The 16,962-nt window shown below is 35.7% G+C and overlaps 2 protein-coding genes across 2 annotated transcripts in view; one reads left to right on the forward strand and one right to left on the reverse strand.

The window, feature by feature from the left end:
* Positions 1–366: 366 nt before the first annotated feature.
* LOC146708069 (CD209 antigen-like protein A) lies at positions 367–5,573 on the forward strand. The gene is made up of 6 exons (XM_085459796.1): positions 367–493; positions 1,446–1,535; positions 2,070–2,126; positions 2,983–3,125; positions 3,215–3,315; positions 4,180–5,573. Exons 1-6 carry the CDS (start codon positions 373–375, stop codon positions 4,325–4,327), a joined length of 660 nt encoding a protein of 219 aa, XP_085315922.1. The 5' UTR covers positions 367–372; the 3' UTR covers positions 4,328–5,573.
* Positions 5,574–11,660: 6,087 nt separating this feature from the next.
* Positions 11,661–16,962, reverse strand: part of LOC146708070 (uncharacterized) — a 38,452-nt gene continuing 33,150 nt past the window's right edge. Inside the window, exons 3-4 of the mRNA XM_085459798.1 lie at positions 12,332–12,532; positions 11,661–12,246 (exon numbers count right to left, since the gene is read on the reverse strand). Of these exons, the coding sequence (XP_085315924.1) occupies positions 12,224–12,246; positions 12,332–12,532 (224 nt within the window). The 3' untranslated portion in view covers positions 11,661–12,223. The remainder of the gene's footprint in view (positions 12,247–12,331; positions 12,533–16,962) is intronic.

Here is a 16,962-nt window from a genome sequence, read left to right on the forward strand (position 1 = left end):
CTGATCATCATCGGGAAAGGCCAGACTACCAGACCCACTACCACTGTTGCCTTTTCCATAGTGTTCTAAAGAACTGCTTTTAGCATTAGTTTTCCTTGGGAGACCCTATACTACAGACAAACTGCCACCTGCAACAAATCACTATTAACTATGGCAGACAAATCCCCCCCACCCCCAATAGAATTACTGGTTTTGGAACACTGGGTGTTCCCCCAGAGGAACTGGTCCATTGGAAGTGGGGGGTGAAGGGTAAAACCTATGTAATACTGAGCAAAGTGAAGGACAGAAAGAGGAAACAAGCAAACAGAAAAGTATAAAAGAAGAAGTGGATTCTACATCATCACTGACACTCTCCAGGCAGTTGTTTAAAAGATGGCAAGAGTTGCCCATAGAGAGCAACTAGAGATTACTATGGATTATGCAAATCTGCCTGATGTGTCAGACAGAAGTCGCTCTAATAAACACAGCCAAGGGGCTGCTGCTGCTGCACCAGGTAAGAAATAAATCATTTTGATTTTTTCTTTAATAGCAACGGAAAAAAAACACATTTTTAAAGGTATATTTTAAATGAAGCAATAATTGATGTACACGTGTTACTGATGTATACATAATTTGCATTGAAAACTCTTACTGATTTTGCTGTTTTGTGAGCTAATAATGAGCTTTTCTCTCTTCTGTATTTATTTGGGCAGCACGGTGGTTAGCACTGTTGCCTCATAGCAAGAAGGTCCTGAGCTCAATTCCACCATCAGGCTGGGGTCTTTCTATGTGGAGTTTACATGTTCATCCCGTGTTTGCGTGGGTACTCAGGCTTCCTCCCACAGTCAAAAGACATGTAGTTAGTGGGAATAGGTTAATTAGAAAAACTACATTGCCGATAGATGTAAATGTGTGAACCAGGGTATGGGATGTATAGCTATATACAGAGCAATTGAGTAAACAACAAAAAATATTTTCACAGAACTGCACAGAAAAAAAATGTAGACCATCAATACTACAAAAGCATAAGCATACAGAAACTTGCATCGAAGGCGCTCGTGGGTTACAGGGAAAGAAGTGCCATGCTGTGTCCATCTTCTGCATTCTGTTCTCTCTTTCCTTTGCAAAACCATTACACATTCTTACTCCACCATGCTCGCAAATTGATGTAACTGTTTCAAGTTTTACAGTTGTTTTTACATAACTAATCCCCATAATTTTCAACTAAAATGCTTTTACCAGGATCATCGTCCACATAAAGAAAATTCATTTAAAATAACTTTCCAAACAATCATTGTTTATACTGCATATTCGCCTAATATTTAAATGAAAACATGGAAATGCAGATATCTTTCAGTTTTGTGAGTTTGTCAGGTTTCGATGAGTAAGGTTAGCCCAAAAATTCTGCAGACCTGTTTCTTTAAAGAGGCTACTTAAAGAGGACTTTTTATATGGTTGTGTTGCAGGGAGAAAACTAGCCAGACTGGTTGCTGTTAGCTTTGGACTCCTGTGTATCCTCCAAGCTGCCATCAACATCTCCCTACGTTTTGCTTTCTGTAAGTAGCGTAATTAAACGTTTAAACACTTTTTTTACAAATCAGATATTGGAACAGAGTACTGCCCTAGTTTAGTTTTGTTGTTGTTGTTGTTGTTGTTGTTGTTTTATCACTGTGTACATCATTGATTAATGACAAGATGAAACATTTGTAGTCCTGTGTCTAGTTTTCATTTAGCTCACTAATACTGAGGGCAAGGAATTGTAATATGTACTGCTAGAATTAATAGTTGTTTGACATTCAGACAGAGAAAAAAGATTTGGGGAAGTTTAGATTCAAAAACATCAAGTCAAAATGCAACCAAAGAACCCCTAAAGATTGCGTTAGAAAAAGAAAGGGACTTTCCAGTTAAAGTCATGTTTCAGTTTTTGAGTACCAAAAAACTCAAAATAAAGCCATAGTCATGAGGTACTTACATTTCGCTGTGACACAAAATGTTTTCCAGTATCGGTTTGAAGAAAAAGTAATTTTAGGCTTTTTTTGTAGGGAGGGCTTGTCTTACATTCTGTTGACAACATGTTTCTGCTTTTGCAGACAGTAAAACATCATGTATTAAGACAGTGGAGACCGAAGAGCTGAAAAACCTCACTGGTAAGCATGAGTTTGTAAACTTTGTAAAGAGGCCTTTCATACACATATATGTATATATACTAAGGGTTAATAATATCAACACTTTGGTATACCTGGGTATCATGTAGGATATATTACAATAAATGAGTCTTTTTTATGGCTAATCAAATTAATGCAACATTCTCAAGCTGTAAATGATATTTACATTCAAATGGTTACAGCAGGATTTTGTTCTGTGGTAGGCGGCATGATTTTATTCACCATCTAGAGTTAAATGAAAATTTACACCAACTTAAACTTAACATGTTACAGCGTTTTACATCTCACTTTTTGTATTTGACTATTTTTACCCTTGCAAGGCCCTTCCTCATTAGCAAACATTGTGTAAGTGCTGTAAGCAAGACTTACAATACTTAAAGGAGATCTATTTAGCTCATGTCCAGCTTTATAATTCTTATTCTTGGACTCTGCTTAAATTGCTGTGCTTTTCGCAGTCTATAATACCTCTTAGGCCTCTTATGTTCAGCATTCTTGCGGCCTCTTGGTTTATCTTTTATTTAAAAAACAAACACTTTCCCTTTTAAGAAGACTCAAAGCATTTGAACTGTGACCACAAAGGCCCTGGGTTGACCTTATTAGGAATATCATCTCTAAATGACAACATACTGATCACAGCAAATTAATAAATAAACAAATAAATAAAGCAAAGACTGCCTCTGAAGTCTGATAATTTTGCTTAAAGAGATTTTTTACATAAGCTGACTATTTAAAATGTTCTAATTTTTAACAGGAGCCGAACTTTAGAATAAAACTGTTAATGTAAATTTATGTGTTAATCTCTGAAATATTAAATGTTGTTTTTTTTCTCCAACAACAGATCAATATTTTCAACAAGGATGGGTCTATTTCCGCCCAAGTTTCTATTATATTTCCTCTATTGCGAAATCCTGGAAAGACAGTAGAGACGACTGTTTACAGAGAGGTGCAGACCTGGCAATTATCAACACCAAAGAAGAGCAGGTTTGTGAATGTGACGTAATAATAATGGAAAGAAATTCATAAATACGTGATTAGTTCCATTAATTAATTATTTACTTTTGATTTGCTAGGACTTTACAAGAAACTTTAAAAAAGTCATGTGGATTGGATTAACTGAGACAGCCATGAAAGGGACATGGAAATGGGTGGATGGGACTCCACTGAGCAAAAGGTTTATACATTATTGTTTTATTCTACTTTAATCAGTGGCAAAACTAAGGCTACGTTCACACTGCAGGTCTTAATGCTCAATTCCGATTTCACACTACAAATAAAATGCGACAACAAACGCGCTCTATAGTGTGAACGCTCAAAGCGGCCCGCATGCGCAAAAGAAGTAATATTGTGTGACTGATGGCCTTAATATAAAGACTTCGGACTTTACGTTTCCCAATTTTTGCTTTAAGTTATTTTGTTATTTACATAATAATGTAGATAACCTAATAATTATCCCCATTGCTGTTTTAGAGAAGCGGTGCTTCAAAGGATAGTTGCAGATTTCTGTCAGAATCTGCAGATTATACAGTACAAATAAAATGTTCACGTTTCTCCAATGCTGTCTTCCCAACAGTTTCACTGACATCTACACGGGATGGCCAGGAAGCATTCGCGATGTCTTCTCGGGCGCTTCTCCGGAGCTGATAATTGGCGTCTGTCTTGTGTCGGTGACGTAAAAGACGGATTTAATGCGACTTGACCGTTCAAACAGCAGTCGCTTTCTAAAACATCGGATATGTATCGGATTCAGTACCACATACGAAAGTGACCCAGATCGGATTTGAAAATATCGGATTTGCGCGTTCACACTGTCATAACATGATCGGATATGGGTCGCATAGGGTCAAAAATATCGGATTTGATGCGCTTTCGCCTGCAGTGTGAACGTAGCCTAATGCCCTCACATATTGTTGTGCCAGATTACAATACTGCCGTTTATTTAAGGAAGCTATTTGAATTTTCTAACTTTCTAACTTGTCCACATTATAGTGAGCTGCATGCATCCTGGATTAAATTCTCTGTTTTGTTTGTTTTTCAGTTACTGGGGACCTGATGAACCCAATGGTTTTGAAGGAAAAAATGAAGACTGTGTCGAAATAAATTTTTTTGATTTCGAAAACAGCTGGAATGACATACCATGTGAAAATCAAAACTTCTGGATCTGTGAAAAGAAACTGGTTTCTTAAGTAAGCCAGTAACATCGTGCAAATACACTTCCTCATCTGAAGGCTTAAAATCACATTTCATGTGCAAATGCCTAAAAGCTGTCTCACAATCCTTTGACTGCATACTGCATATGTGAGCAGTGATATTGCATATGTGCATATGAACATGTGATATTGATGAGATAGTTTTGCTGTTTTTCAAACTCACACACACAATTTGTGAAGTGCAGTAAGTTTGATCACACAGTTCAACATCTTAAATGACTAAAATAACTAACTACAAAGTCTGGTTGGTATGTTTAATTGTCTGCAATTTCTCTTTTTACATGTTGAATTTTCTTTGCTGCATAACAAGGACGACTTTAACAGCACTCTTACAAATACTCAGAACAAGAACTCACCGAAGATCTAAGAGTTGTAGATTGAAGTGGAAGATAGAAGTTGAGAAAGTCTCTCGGATCCATTTATAAAACAACTGCAGATTTCAAGATAATTGGTTCAAACAAATGTGTAAAAGTACAAGTTATTCCAAAGAGTAACCACTTTGCCAAGGTCTCAAAATAGACCTACACGCTCACATTGAAATGTGACAAAAATGCAAGGAACTAAGAAATCAGGAAGGGCACAAATTGTTTTTTCAAAGCACTGTATGTAACGGTCAATAAATGTATTTACCAATAATCATGCCTCTTCTGTCCAAATGCAACCTTGAAAGATTAATGCATGCTCTTATAACCTTTCTGCCATGTACTTTTTTATCAGAATTTGCCAGGCCTGCATTGCTTGCCTACGGCTGGTGTAAAATGCTGCAGCTTGATTTTTATGTGGTGCAAGCAAGCAAGATCATGCCACCTCAAATCTTAGCCTCCCTTCAATGGCTTCCAGTTTGTTTACTAATCTATTTTAAAAGGCTTGTTGTGGCCCCTTTTATCTGTGCCAGCTGCTGGAAACATATGTCCCGTCTCGTTCTCTAAGATCAGCAGACCAGATGCTTTTGCTCGTTCCAAAGATGCAACACAAACTCAGAGGTGATAGAGCTTTCACAATTTCACATCAGACTTCTCTCTTTGCCATTTTTAAATCTCTTTTGAAGACACACTTTTACGCCCTGGCCTTCGGACCAGTTGAAAAGTTCACTGTGACCTTGAGTTACTTTTTGTGTACTCCTTTATTGTTTAACTTCTACTGCTGTTTTGTGTTTCTATATCTGTTACCCTCCGGCCTGTGTTTGTCTTTTATGTTTGGTGATATTGATAGGCCATGGTGGTGTTTTTAAAAGTGCTTAATAAATAAAGTAATACGGTATTGTATGGTATATTTAAAATAGAAGCGGCAGTCAAGTAGCTGCTGCAAACAGGTTAAACAGAAAAAGACAGTCACCTTTAAAAATAATTGCATCAGTCATCAATTTCCTGTTGAGCAGACACACATAATTGGGCCTCTTTTAGAAGGTGTTCCTTATTAGAGTATTAGACAGGCACTCTCTACAAACTGCCACCTTCACATTAGACATCGACAGTTCTAGAATGGAAATGGATAATATCTATGCTAATGTTGATGGATTTTCAGGAAAACACAGCAGGAAGAAGTGGGAGACACACGATTCACAAAATGTTTATGGTAATGTGTTGCTTCACAACCAAACTGATGCTGCACCCTCAGGTAATACATCTGTTGAGGAATATAACACATGTGTTTGAAAACCTGATTGAAAGTTTATGAATTTTTGTGATAATTTTCACCCAGGTGTTGACAGACGTGATAACACTGCAAAGAAATAATTGTTAGATCCAGCACATAGGTTTAGAAACCATTCGAGTCAGCTTAGAAGTGTAATTTTTGTGACTGGCAACCCCAGAAAACTATGTGTACTAACCAAGTTAATACATACAGTGTATGAAATAAGGCAACAATATGGTATGTCATGCATGTAAGTGTAAATAATGCAGTGTAAGTACACAATGATTTGGTGACTGGGTTTGAGTTAGTGTCACAGTAAAAATTTTTCATGTACGCTTCTGCAATGATCAACTTCTGCTGAGGTAAGTGTGAAAATATGTGTATAAATTTAGAACATGACTTTTTAAAAAGATGATCATTGTTCTTCTTTGACCCACATTAAAGAAGAAAAAGCAAAAAAAAATTTATGTGGTCTAACTTTTTTCAGCCCTGTACTAATGACATAAAAACAATGTAATAATTAATTTCATATTAAAAAGGTAAAAGATAAATGAATAACATGTGATTACCAAATAAATACCCAAGAAAGCCTACCACTATCACTATTAGTCTAACATTTATTATGGGAAACACATTCAAGTGAATGAGATTAAATAATTTAGCAATGCCTAGATTATATTTGGGTAACAGTATCATAGCTTGCTAATAATAATACTGCATTCTATTTGTATTTGGATACAAATAGTAAGGTAGCCTCAAGAGAAAACTGAAACCTGCGCTGAGGTAATGAAAACCATGCTTGTACTGATGAAAGCTGTGCTGGCTTTTATTCTCATGTCAAAATTCAACTCACTCTAATAGATGTGATGTGAAGCTTTGATAAAACGTACATTCATTTGGAAGAAAACAAATAATACATTTCTGGTTTTCTTCAGCGTCTGGACATGCAAAGAAGGATTCCTGCAGAGCTGCTATAGTGTTTCTGGCTCTGTTGTGTCTTCTCCTCCTGGCTGGACTCATTTATATGGTTTTCTTATGTGAGTATTTTTTTGGTATGCTGATGATGCCCTAAGGAGATAACTGGTTGATTTTTTTCTTTATTTGTTTATGTGTCAAATGCAGATACCAAGAGCAACTCTGATTGGAAAATGGAAAAAACTCTGTTACAGAACAGTTTCAACAATCTGACTGAAGAAAAAGACCAGTTTCAGAACAGTTACAACGATCTTTCTAAAATAAAGGACCAGCTAGAAAGTGAATATAACTCCCTTAGTGATCAAAGTAATAAGTTACGCTCCAGTTATGAAAGCCTTGAAAATCAAAGACTCCAGTTAGAGACAAAATACCAAAACCTCAGTGATCAAAGACGCCAGTTAGAGATAACATACGAAAACCTTTATAATGAGACCAGTTTCAATAATCTGGTTCAACAGATAGAGCAACTACAGACACGACTGGAGTCCATGGCCAAAGCCAAAAATGATAATCAGTGAAAGCTGGAAGATTACTATCTTTCATCTCCTCTCAACAACAAAAACACTCATTTTAACTGGGAAAAAAAACAGAAGTCTATAAGAAGAAACAATAACGGCATTCATATGTTCCAGTTATCTTTAAACTTATATCATTATACCAAATTATGTGCAGCAGCTTGCAAAACCTCAGTAATATCATAACCGCTAAATAACCTTTGTAATAACTGATGATTCGATTTGTTCATAAGAAGAAAGAGTTGTAATTAAAAGCTCCAGAAACAGCAAGTAAAATGGACTTTGTGATGAAGTCAAAGGGAGAGTTTTAGAAAATAAGCACAATACATAAAATTAAAATTTAAGATGTGAAATTAAACGGTCTTTACTGATTACCGTCTACCATTCTGTAAATACACTGCTTCAAAAATTAAAGGAACACTTTTTAATCAGCATATAGCTTCAATTCAATTAAACTTCTGTGATATTGATCGGGTCAGTTAAGTTGCAAAGGGGCTTGTTAATCAGTTTCAGCTGCTTTGGTGTTACTGAATTTAATAACAAGTGCACCAGAGTGGCAGCAATGAGTCAACCTACTCAATTCAATTAATAATTATTGATATAGCTCCAAATCACAATAACATTCAAGGTGCTTTATATTGTAAAGTAAAGACCCTACAATAACACAGAAGGGTTTTACAGCTTTTAAGTTTTTTTGCCTTCCTCTTCTTCTTAAACTGTTTTTTCACTAGTTTTGTATTTGGCTGGGGTCAGTGTCACTATAGGGCTTGGATAGCTCAGTAGGTAGAGTGGTCGTCCCATGATCGGAAGGTTGAGGGTTCGAATCCACTGAACGGCTACCCTGAGGTACCCCTGAGCAAGATACCGTCCTTACACACTGCTCCCTGGGTGCCTGCTTAGTGGCTGCCCACTGAGTGAATGGGTCAAATGCAGAGAAAAACAAGTAATTTCCCCACGGGGATGAATAAAGTATACATTATTAGTATTATTACTGCTGGTAGTAGAGGTCAATATTTCAAGCCTTAAGCGGCTGCACAGAAATCAACACATGCCTTTGCCAGAAGGTTTTCTGTGTCTCCCAGCAGTCTCAAGAGCATGGAGGATTTTCCTGGAGACACACAGTTACTCTTATGTGTTTTGAAAGTCCCCCTTTGGTTGGCATACACTTGTGCATCTAAATGCATAATCACCACTTTCCATGTGTTTGCATCTGCACTGTACATATAAGCATAGATTTTTAGTAGGGAGCATGATAATTTACAACATGCAACTCAGTACTGTTGCTATCAGTAGCTAGATTAGACTTTATGGGAATATCTGGATATTGAGTTGATATAGACTTCAGAGGGACTTTTCTTAACAAAGACTCAAATTAATTAGTCTTTGTTTATATTCTTGTCTTATATTTTACCCCCCAAAAAACTTCATTGCAAAAAATTTGTGTACTAAATACTGAATAATAGAGTCTAAAAACACATTTTGTTTTGTTTTGGGGGTTTTTCTAAGCTTATAATGATGTGTTAGGCAAGAAAAGTATTGTCTATTATAATATTTGACTGAAAATAAAACCGCTTTGATGGAGCTTTACTTCAAATTGTAATTTAAATTGTAAATTTTTTTGTCCACGTTGACTTATGGTGTGCTGACAGTGTGTATGTTAGATTATTTTTTCTTCAACAGGAAGGTCAGTGTTAAGACTTTTTAAGTTATCAGTTGTAAAAATTAACATTAACAATTAACATCTTGTATCTTGTTGTTGTTACTTTTTCAATACCAGCTTTCCTGTTTTAATATAAATGTATCAGCCAAAGTTAGTTGTACTGCACTGTATGTGTGATGGTTCATGTGGAAATAAAATCAGCATTAAAAAAAACAAAAACATTATCTGTATGGGTTAAAGTGGGCCAGAAGGATCCAGAATAGTATTCCAGCACCTTCACTTGAGTGAGTTATTAAATTTGACTGGAAAGTTTAACCATATGACTTTGAAATTATTATACTTTTATTTTATTTATGTATTTTTTTTGCTGCTCCCTGGCGTTGCATCCAGTTAGTAAATATCTCCAAAGTGTCCTAAGTATTAAAAATAATGACCTCCCAGCGCCAAAACATCCCTTTTTCCTTCTCATTCACTGTGATGCATTTATGGTGCACATACGGTACCTCAGCATGTAGCTAGCTCTGCTGAAGAGCATAAACAGAGTGGCAAATCGCTGCATCCTGTGGTAGAACAGTGAACCAGACCCTCATCTACTGTGGGAGGGTTACTTGTCTTTGTTGCCTTTAAAATAATAAATGATTTGCCGTTAAACCACAACATCCACAACATGCTAATGCCGACGGAAGATGGTGTTAGATTAACATGATCTTTGATTCACTGAACTGCCAATACAAATCAGTCTGATAAAATGCATACCTAATTATTTAATTAGGTATGCAGCTCTTGAAGGACAACTGCCCAGCAGAATACTGTAAGACTGACTAAAGATGTGGCTGTTGACCATATATACAGATATTTAGACCGTGAGACCATAACACCATCACAGAAACAGGAAAATGGATCTTCAAATACAATTTATGAAAATGTATATGAGACCAAAACTTTGTGAGTGGACCTGCTTTCTCAGGTAAGGAGTCTTTGTCAATTTGGTCATATTTGCCAAGAGAGAAAGCCTAAGAATATCATCATCAGGTACTGGCAAGACCCAAGAAGCAGACTTTGTGGTCAGTACTCAGTTAATTGAACTTTACTATCAAGTAGGGGCTAGTGAGTGTGGGGGGTAATGGGTGCTCTGTCACAGAGGAGGGTATAAACTAGAGTGGTCTTAATTGGCGGGGAAGCAGACTATGGGTGAGAAGCTAGGTTAGACAGGTGGAGTTTCTGTGGTTGCACAGGTGGTGCAAAAAGCGAGCAGATTTGTTGGAGATTTTACCGGCCTCAAGGCCAGTAGGCTGACTGAGCCGGCAGACCAAAGGATGGAGATTTTGGATGGAGATTTTTTGTTTTGTTTTGTTTTAATTTCTGGAACTTGTGTTTCAGCTTAAATAAAGACTTGTTTTAATTTGATTCCCTTTTCTTGCATCTTGCATTTGGGTAATCTTGATTACTGCATTGGTATTTGAAATATAACAATTTTTTAAATACAAATAAATAGTTTAATTACAAAAATATTTAATTTCATATTTTAAGTGTATCGTCCTTCAGAGGAAAAAAGTAGGTAGTTATTCAAAGGCCTTATACTTTGGTCATTGGACTTTTATCCAGCCACTTCAAGGGCTCATCTCTGCCATGTAAAATGACCCAGTAAAAGATATAAAAATCTCCTTCCAGATGATATATGTATGTTTATGATATATGTTTACATAAAGAAAAGTGCTAAAACCCCTTAAAATACCCTTAAATTACAAATTGTGTTTTCAAATCCAAATAGTTGCCAATTTTGTGACATACTGAACAATCAAAGAAGTGTTTCAGAAGAACACAACATCACATCATTTGATGGCTGTTGTTTATGTGCAAAATGTGAATTTGTAACATTTGCTGTCAAATAAATATAGTGGAGTAGATGTATTTTCTTCTGAGATCTGGTGAAATACATGACTTGAATTCATGTTTTAGCAACATTACAAACGTACGATTTGTTAATGTAACTCTTTCTTTAACAGTTCCTTTTGTAGGCTATTTGTTCTCTGTTAACTGTTGATCAGAACCAGGTTAGCTTCTTCACTCGCACAAGACTTTCTGCTTTCTGCCATTTTGTTCCCAGTAGAAAGGGGAAAACATCTAGATATGACTTCCCTCCAATGATAAGGAGGCTGCTGAGATGATGCTCCACTGCTCAGCTCTGTGAAAGTGACAAACAACCATTCACAGCCTACACAATAATGCGCTGAGATGTGCTTTAGAGAAGCTTTAGGTACAAAATGCAATTTGTTAGTGAAATTGACTGTACTACAAAGATACAGTTCTATAAATATAAACTTTCTATTCTATTTATCATATCTTTGACTTCAGAGACTTCTAGTGCAGGTGTAGGAAGACAAAATAAGGTCTAATGTGCTGGAAAATAAGAAAAAAATGTGAAAATATTCAGTGTTCTAAACTGCATGAAAAGATTGGTTTGTTAGGTCGTGTGGCATGTAAAGGTTAGGACCCAAAAGCAGGACACAGATGGCAGACTTACTAACAAAAAACAAGCCATTTTATTGAGGTTAATGTAGAAATTCAGGGCGTAAGAAAGTCCAAGAAGCAAATGAGAAACAAATCCAAAAGTCCGACAGCCATGAGGAGACAAATAGACAAGAAACTAGTGTGAAATTTAACAAATAGGACCCAAAACCTTCATAAAGAAAAATAATAAAAAAAATACAGCTCACTTTGGTAGAAAATGATGGATGGTAAAATAGAAATTATAATGAAAACCATGAAGTAAAACCAGACATGAACAACTCAATTTAACAAGAAATTCTCTTTCAGAATAATACAGACATAAACATTTCAAAGAATAATTAATAAAAATTATAAAAAAAATGTTTAAAAACCCCAAACAGAAATCCAAACTGTAATACAATCACAATCATTAACTGCAAAAGTCAAACATGTGGGACAATTAGCTTAAAACAGATTATAGACTAATAATAATAATAATAATAATAATAATAATAATAATAATAATAAACTTTGTTGAAATAATACCAAAACCATTTTAGAGAGAAACTCAACTGTTTCATATGAGCCGCCATTTTTCTAATTATACGATGAGATGAAACCTAAGAGAGAAAAGATGAGCGTGAGATCAGAATACCACAATTTCTTTTGCAAGTACAGAAAAGAGGAAGAACTGAAGTTTCTCACCATTCTGCCTCTTCTTCTCCTCCTCAAGACTCTTTATGATGTTAAGGAGCTCTTCATTTCTCTTTTCAAGCAGGCTTCTGTCTCTGTTCAAAGCAAAGATTCTTTCTTGTAGTTCGCTACAAGAATTTTGGTTAAAATTTCCTGGTTTTAACTGGTTGTTGCCACATAACTTTTTTGTGTGGGGTGAGTCATTCCCCTCGACTAAAACAAAGAAAGACAAGCACTGAACAAACTAGAAAAATTTGCATTTCCTGCGAAAATGCAGTGTGGATGCTTAAAGCTGAAGCTGTATGCAAAAAGTAGCTGAAAAAGCTGAAAAGTTGCAGAAATTGTAAAAACTTTGCAGAAGCAAAAGAAGTTTGCTAAAATGGAATAACTTAGCAGAACTGCAATATCTTAGAGGAAACATAATACTTGGCAGAAATACAATAGCATAGCAGAATTTAGCAGAAATATTGTAACTTACCAGAAACATGATAACTTCTCAAAAATACAAGAATTTAGGAGAAATAGTATAAGATAACAGAAAGAATATATTTAGCCAAAAATACTTAAACATTACAGAAACACTATGATTTAGAAAAATAGTACAACAGAGCAGAAATATTGTGATTTACCAGAGACACTGTGATGAACTATGAATATTGTAATTTTAAATTAAGACTATGTTTTAGCACAAATATTATAATTTGGCAGAAATACTATAATTTAGCAGAAATACTATATTAAGCACAAATCCTATAAAAAGCAGAAATGGTATGATTAAGCATAAATACTACATTTAGTAGAAATACTTTGTTTTAGCACAAATCCCATAAAAAGCAGAAATACTGTACTATGATTTAGTAGAAAAACTATAATTAATCAGAAATACTAAATTTAGCAGAAATACTATATTAAGCACAAATCCTATGAAAAGCAGAAATAGTATGATTAAGCATAAATACTACATTTAGCAGAAATACTATATTAAGCACAAATCTTATAAAAAGCAGAAATACTATATTAAGCACAAATCCTATAAAAGCAGAAATAGTATATTAAGCACAAATCTTATAAAATAGCAGAAATAGTGTGATTTAGCACAATAGTAATAAGTTAAACAGAAAAATTGGAAAAGCAAAATGGACAGCTGAAAAAATGCTGAACATGCTGAGGTTCCCTCAAATATACTTGTTAAATGACAAAAATCTGCAAAAAAATTTATGACAGCCACACAATTACAAATATGTACACATGAGGAAACACACATGCACAGAGAGACACACACACAAGATCCAATTCAGTCAACCAGTCTAAATATATTGAATTTGAATCTTACAATGGGATCATCCCATTAAAAGGCTTTCTCTCTCTCTCTCTCTCTCTGTCACACACACACACAAACACACACACACACACACACACACACACACACACACACACACACACACACACAGGGAGAGAGAAGTAAGTTTCTAGGTCAGCCTGGGAGCTGCTGAATTTGAATCCACCAATCAGAGTGGCTGTTTATGTTTTCCCGCCAAAACAGAGAGGCACAGGATTATTGCAGTCTATTTCTCATAGTGAGGACTCCCCTCAAACAAATGACCATAATTTCCTAACCGTAGGGGTTAGAACGGTCATTCTTACACCGTTTTGTTCAGAAGAGATGGGGGAATCTTCAAGTGTTGACAATTTATCATTAAAATATGAATTTTTAGAGATATATGACATGGATGACTTGTTGACTTAGAAGCCACGAATTCCCCAATATGCAAATTTGAATGCCTGAGGCCACATATATGATTGGCTGGCTGGGAAGCTGTGCAGGCCCTGATTTGTGGATTTGAATTCCTCAGCCCTCAGATATGATTGGCTGGCTTAGAAGCCATGAAGGCCCCAATATGCAAATTTGAATGCCTCAGGACACTTATATGATTGGCTGGGAAGCCGTGCAGGCCCTGATTTGAAAATTTGAATGTCTAAGTCCTCACAGAGGATTGGGGACCTGGCAGAAATATATAGAAATACTATGATTAAGCATAAATACTACATTTAGTAGAAATACTATGTTTTAGCACAAATACTATAAAAAGCAGAAATACTATAATTTAGCAGAAATACCATATTAAGCACAAATCATATAAAAAGCAGAAATACTATATTAAGCACAAATTCTATAAAAAGCAGAAATACTATATTAGGCACAAATTCTATAAAAAGCAGAAATACTATATTAAGCACAAATCCTATTAAAAGCAGAAATACTATATTAAGCACAAATCTTGTAAAATAGCAGAAACAGTATGATTTAGCACAATAGTAATAAGTTAAACAGAAAAATTGGAAAAGCAAAATGGACAGCTGAAAAAATGCTGAACATGCTGAGGGTCCCTCAAATATACTTGTTAAATGAAAAAATCAGCATAAAAATGCACAGGGAGAGAGAAGTAAGTTTCTAGGTCAGCCTGGGAGCTGCTGAATTTGAATCCACCAATCAGAGAGCCTGTGTACTTTTTCCCGCCAAAACAGGTGCATCCTTTTTACACACGCAGCACAGAGAGAGGCACAGGATTATTGCAGCCTATTTCTCATAGTGAGGACTCCCCTCAAACAAATGACCATAATTTCCTAACCGTAGGGGCTAGAGCGGTCATTCTTACACCGTTTTGTTCAGAAGAGATGGGGGAATCTTCCAGTGTTAACAATTTATCATTAAAATGTGAATTTTTAGAGATATACGACATGGATGACTTGTTGACTTAGAAGCCACGAATTCCCCAATATGCAAATTTGAATACCTGGAGCCCACATATATGATTGGCTGGCTGGGAAGCTGTGCAGGCCCTGATTTGTGGATTTGAATTCCTCAGCCCTCAGATATGATTGGCTGGCTTAGAAGCCATGAAGGCCCCAATATGCAAATTTGAATGCCTCAGGACACATATATGATTGGCTGGGAAACCGTGCAGGCCCTGATTTGAAAATTTGAATGTCTAAGTCCTCACAGAGGATTGGCTGCCTGGGGACCTGGCAGAAATATATAGAAATACTATGATTAAGCATAAATACTACATTTAGTAGAAATACTATGTTTTAGCACAAATTCTATAAAAAGCAGAAATACTATATTAAGCACAAATTCTATAAAAAGCAGAAATACTATATTAAGCACAAATCCTATTAAAAGCAGAAATACTATATTAAGCACAAATCTTATAAAATAGCAGAAACAGTATGATTTAGCACAATAGTAATAAGTTAAACAGAAAAATTGGAAAAGCAAAATGGACAGCTGAAAAAATGCTGAACATGCTGAGGGTCCCTCAAATATACTTGTTAAATGAAAAAATCAGCAAAAAAATGCACAGGGAGAGAGAAGTAAGTTTCTAGGTCAGCCTGGGAGCTGCTGAATTTGAATCCACCAATCAGAGAGCCTGTGTACTTTTTCCCGCCAAAACATGTGCCTCTTTTTACACACGCAGCACAGAGAGGCACAGGATTATTGCAGCCTATTTCTCATAGTGAGGACTCCCCTCAAACAAATGACCATAATTTCCTAACCGTAGGGGCTAGAGCGGTCATTCTTACACCGTTTTGTTCAGAAGAGATGGGGGAATCTTCCAGTGTTTACAATTTATCATTAAAATATGAATTATTAAAGATATTTGACTTCTAATGCACCATAACTGAGTAGAGCGAAGCAAAAACTGCCTTGACTTGCCCTCAAACAACGCTTTCTAACTCTAAATCTATTTGGAGTATCGATATCATTCTTTCACCGTAAGAGACAGCAGGCTTTGGTGAACAATCATGGAAATTTTCAGGTCTCTGTGGAAATCCAACAAAAAGTTATGACGAGAGAAAAAAGTGGTTCATTTCCACAGTTTGAAATCTGAAGAAATCTGAGCGAAGGACGAATTTCCTACCCTCAAACAAGTCCAACTCATTTCAGAACGGTAATAGCTGAGAAAGAAATTCTTGAATTGTGAGCGTCAGGGGTGTCTGAAGATATTCGGGGACAAGCCTCATGTCTTAACTTTGCTTTGTTAAGGAGATATGACGATTCGAATATGCCTCTCATTACAGAAATGCAGCGATGATTTTGAACAAGCTCTCCATTCACTTTATATGGAGAGTTTTCTGACATTGTGTTGGTCTGAGGAGATTTGCAAAAATTCTATAAATCCCACAACAATGATAGTGACATTTTCTGAAAGCCAGCAAAAATACCTACGTTTTGATGTATAATTTGTGGAAGTTGAGTGAAAATTGAGCAAGTAGCAGGAAGTTGTTCGGACATGAAGTGAAAATTGCAAAACCTTCAGTGGCACACTGGAAGCCAAGAGCATAGCAACCATAACAACGCATGTATTTTGTGAAAAATCACAATTTTGCAACTCAAAACTTTAAGAGGCATAAAAGTAAAACGGTAAAATATTTGAAAAAGCTGAAACATACATGAATAGCCCAATAATTTGTGAACATTTTAAAGTTTGAATGGTTGTTCTAGGTGAAAATTTGAGGAAGTAGTTAAGTTTCAAAAACAAGCAAAATTTAGCAGAATTGCTGAAGTTTCCCATTAATTTCAATGGGACAAATTAAAGGAAAAAAGTGGAATATTTTAAAAAGTATAATAGTTAAAAATA

The sequence above is a fragment of the Copadichromis virginalis genome, linkage group LG6 (genome assembly GCF_057382275.1).
Source record: "Copadichromis virginalis isolate Kocher_CV1m ecotype Utaka linkage group LG6, C_Virginalis_male_GT1.1, whole genome shotgun sequence".
Lineage (NCBI taxonomy): Eukaryota > Metazoa > Chordata > Actinopteri > Cichliformes > Cichlidae > Copadichromis > Copadichromis virginalis.

What these genes read in the sequence shown, in the direction of transcription:
- LOC146708069 (XM_085459796.1), top strand. Translation starts at nt 373, where the DNA reads ATGGCAAGAGTTGCCCATAGAGAGCAACTAGAGATTACTATGGATTAT. An exon ending in GGCTGCTGCTGCTGCACCAG is followed by an intron (nt 494 to 1,445) that starts GTAAGAAATAAA and finishes GTTGTGTTGCAG; the next exon opens with GGAGAAAACTAGCCAGACTG. An exon ending in CTCCCTACGTTTTGCTTTCT is followed by an intron (nt 1,536 to 2,069) that starts GTAAGTAGCGTA and finishes CTGCTTTTGCAG; the next exon opens with ACAGTAAAACATCATGTATT.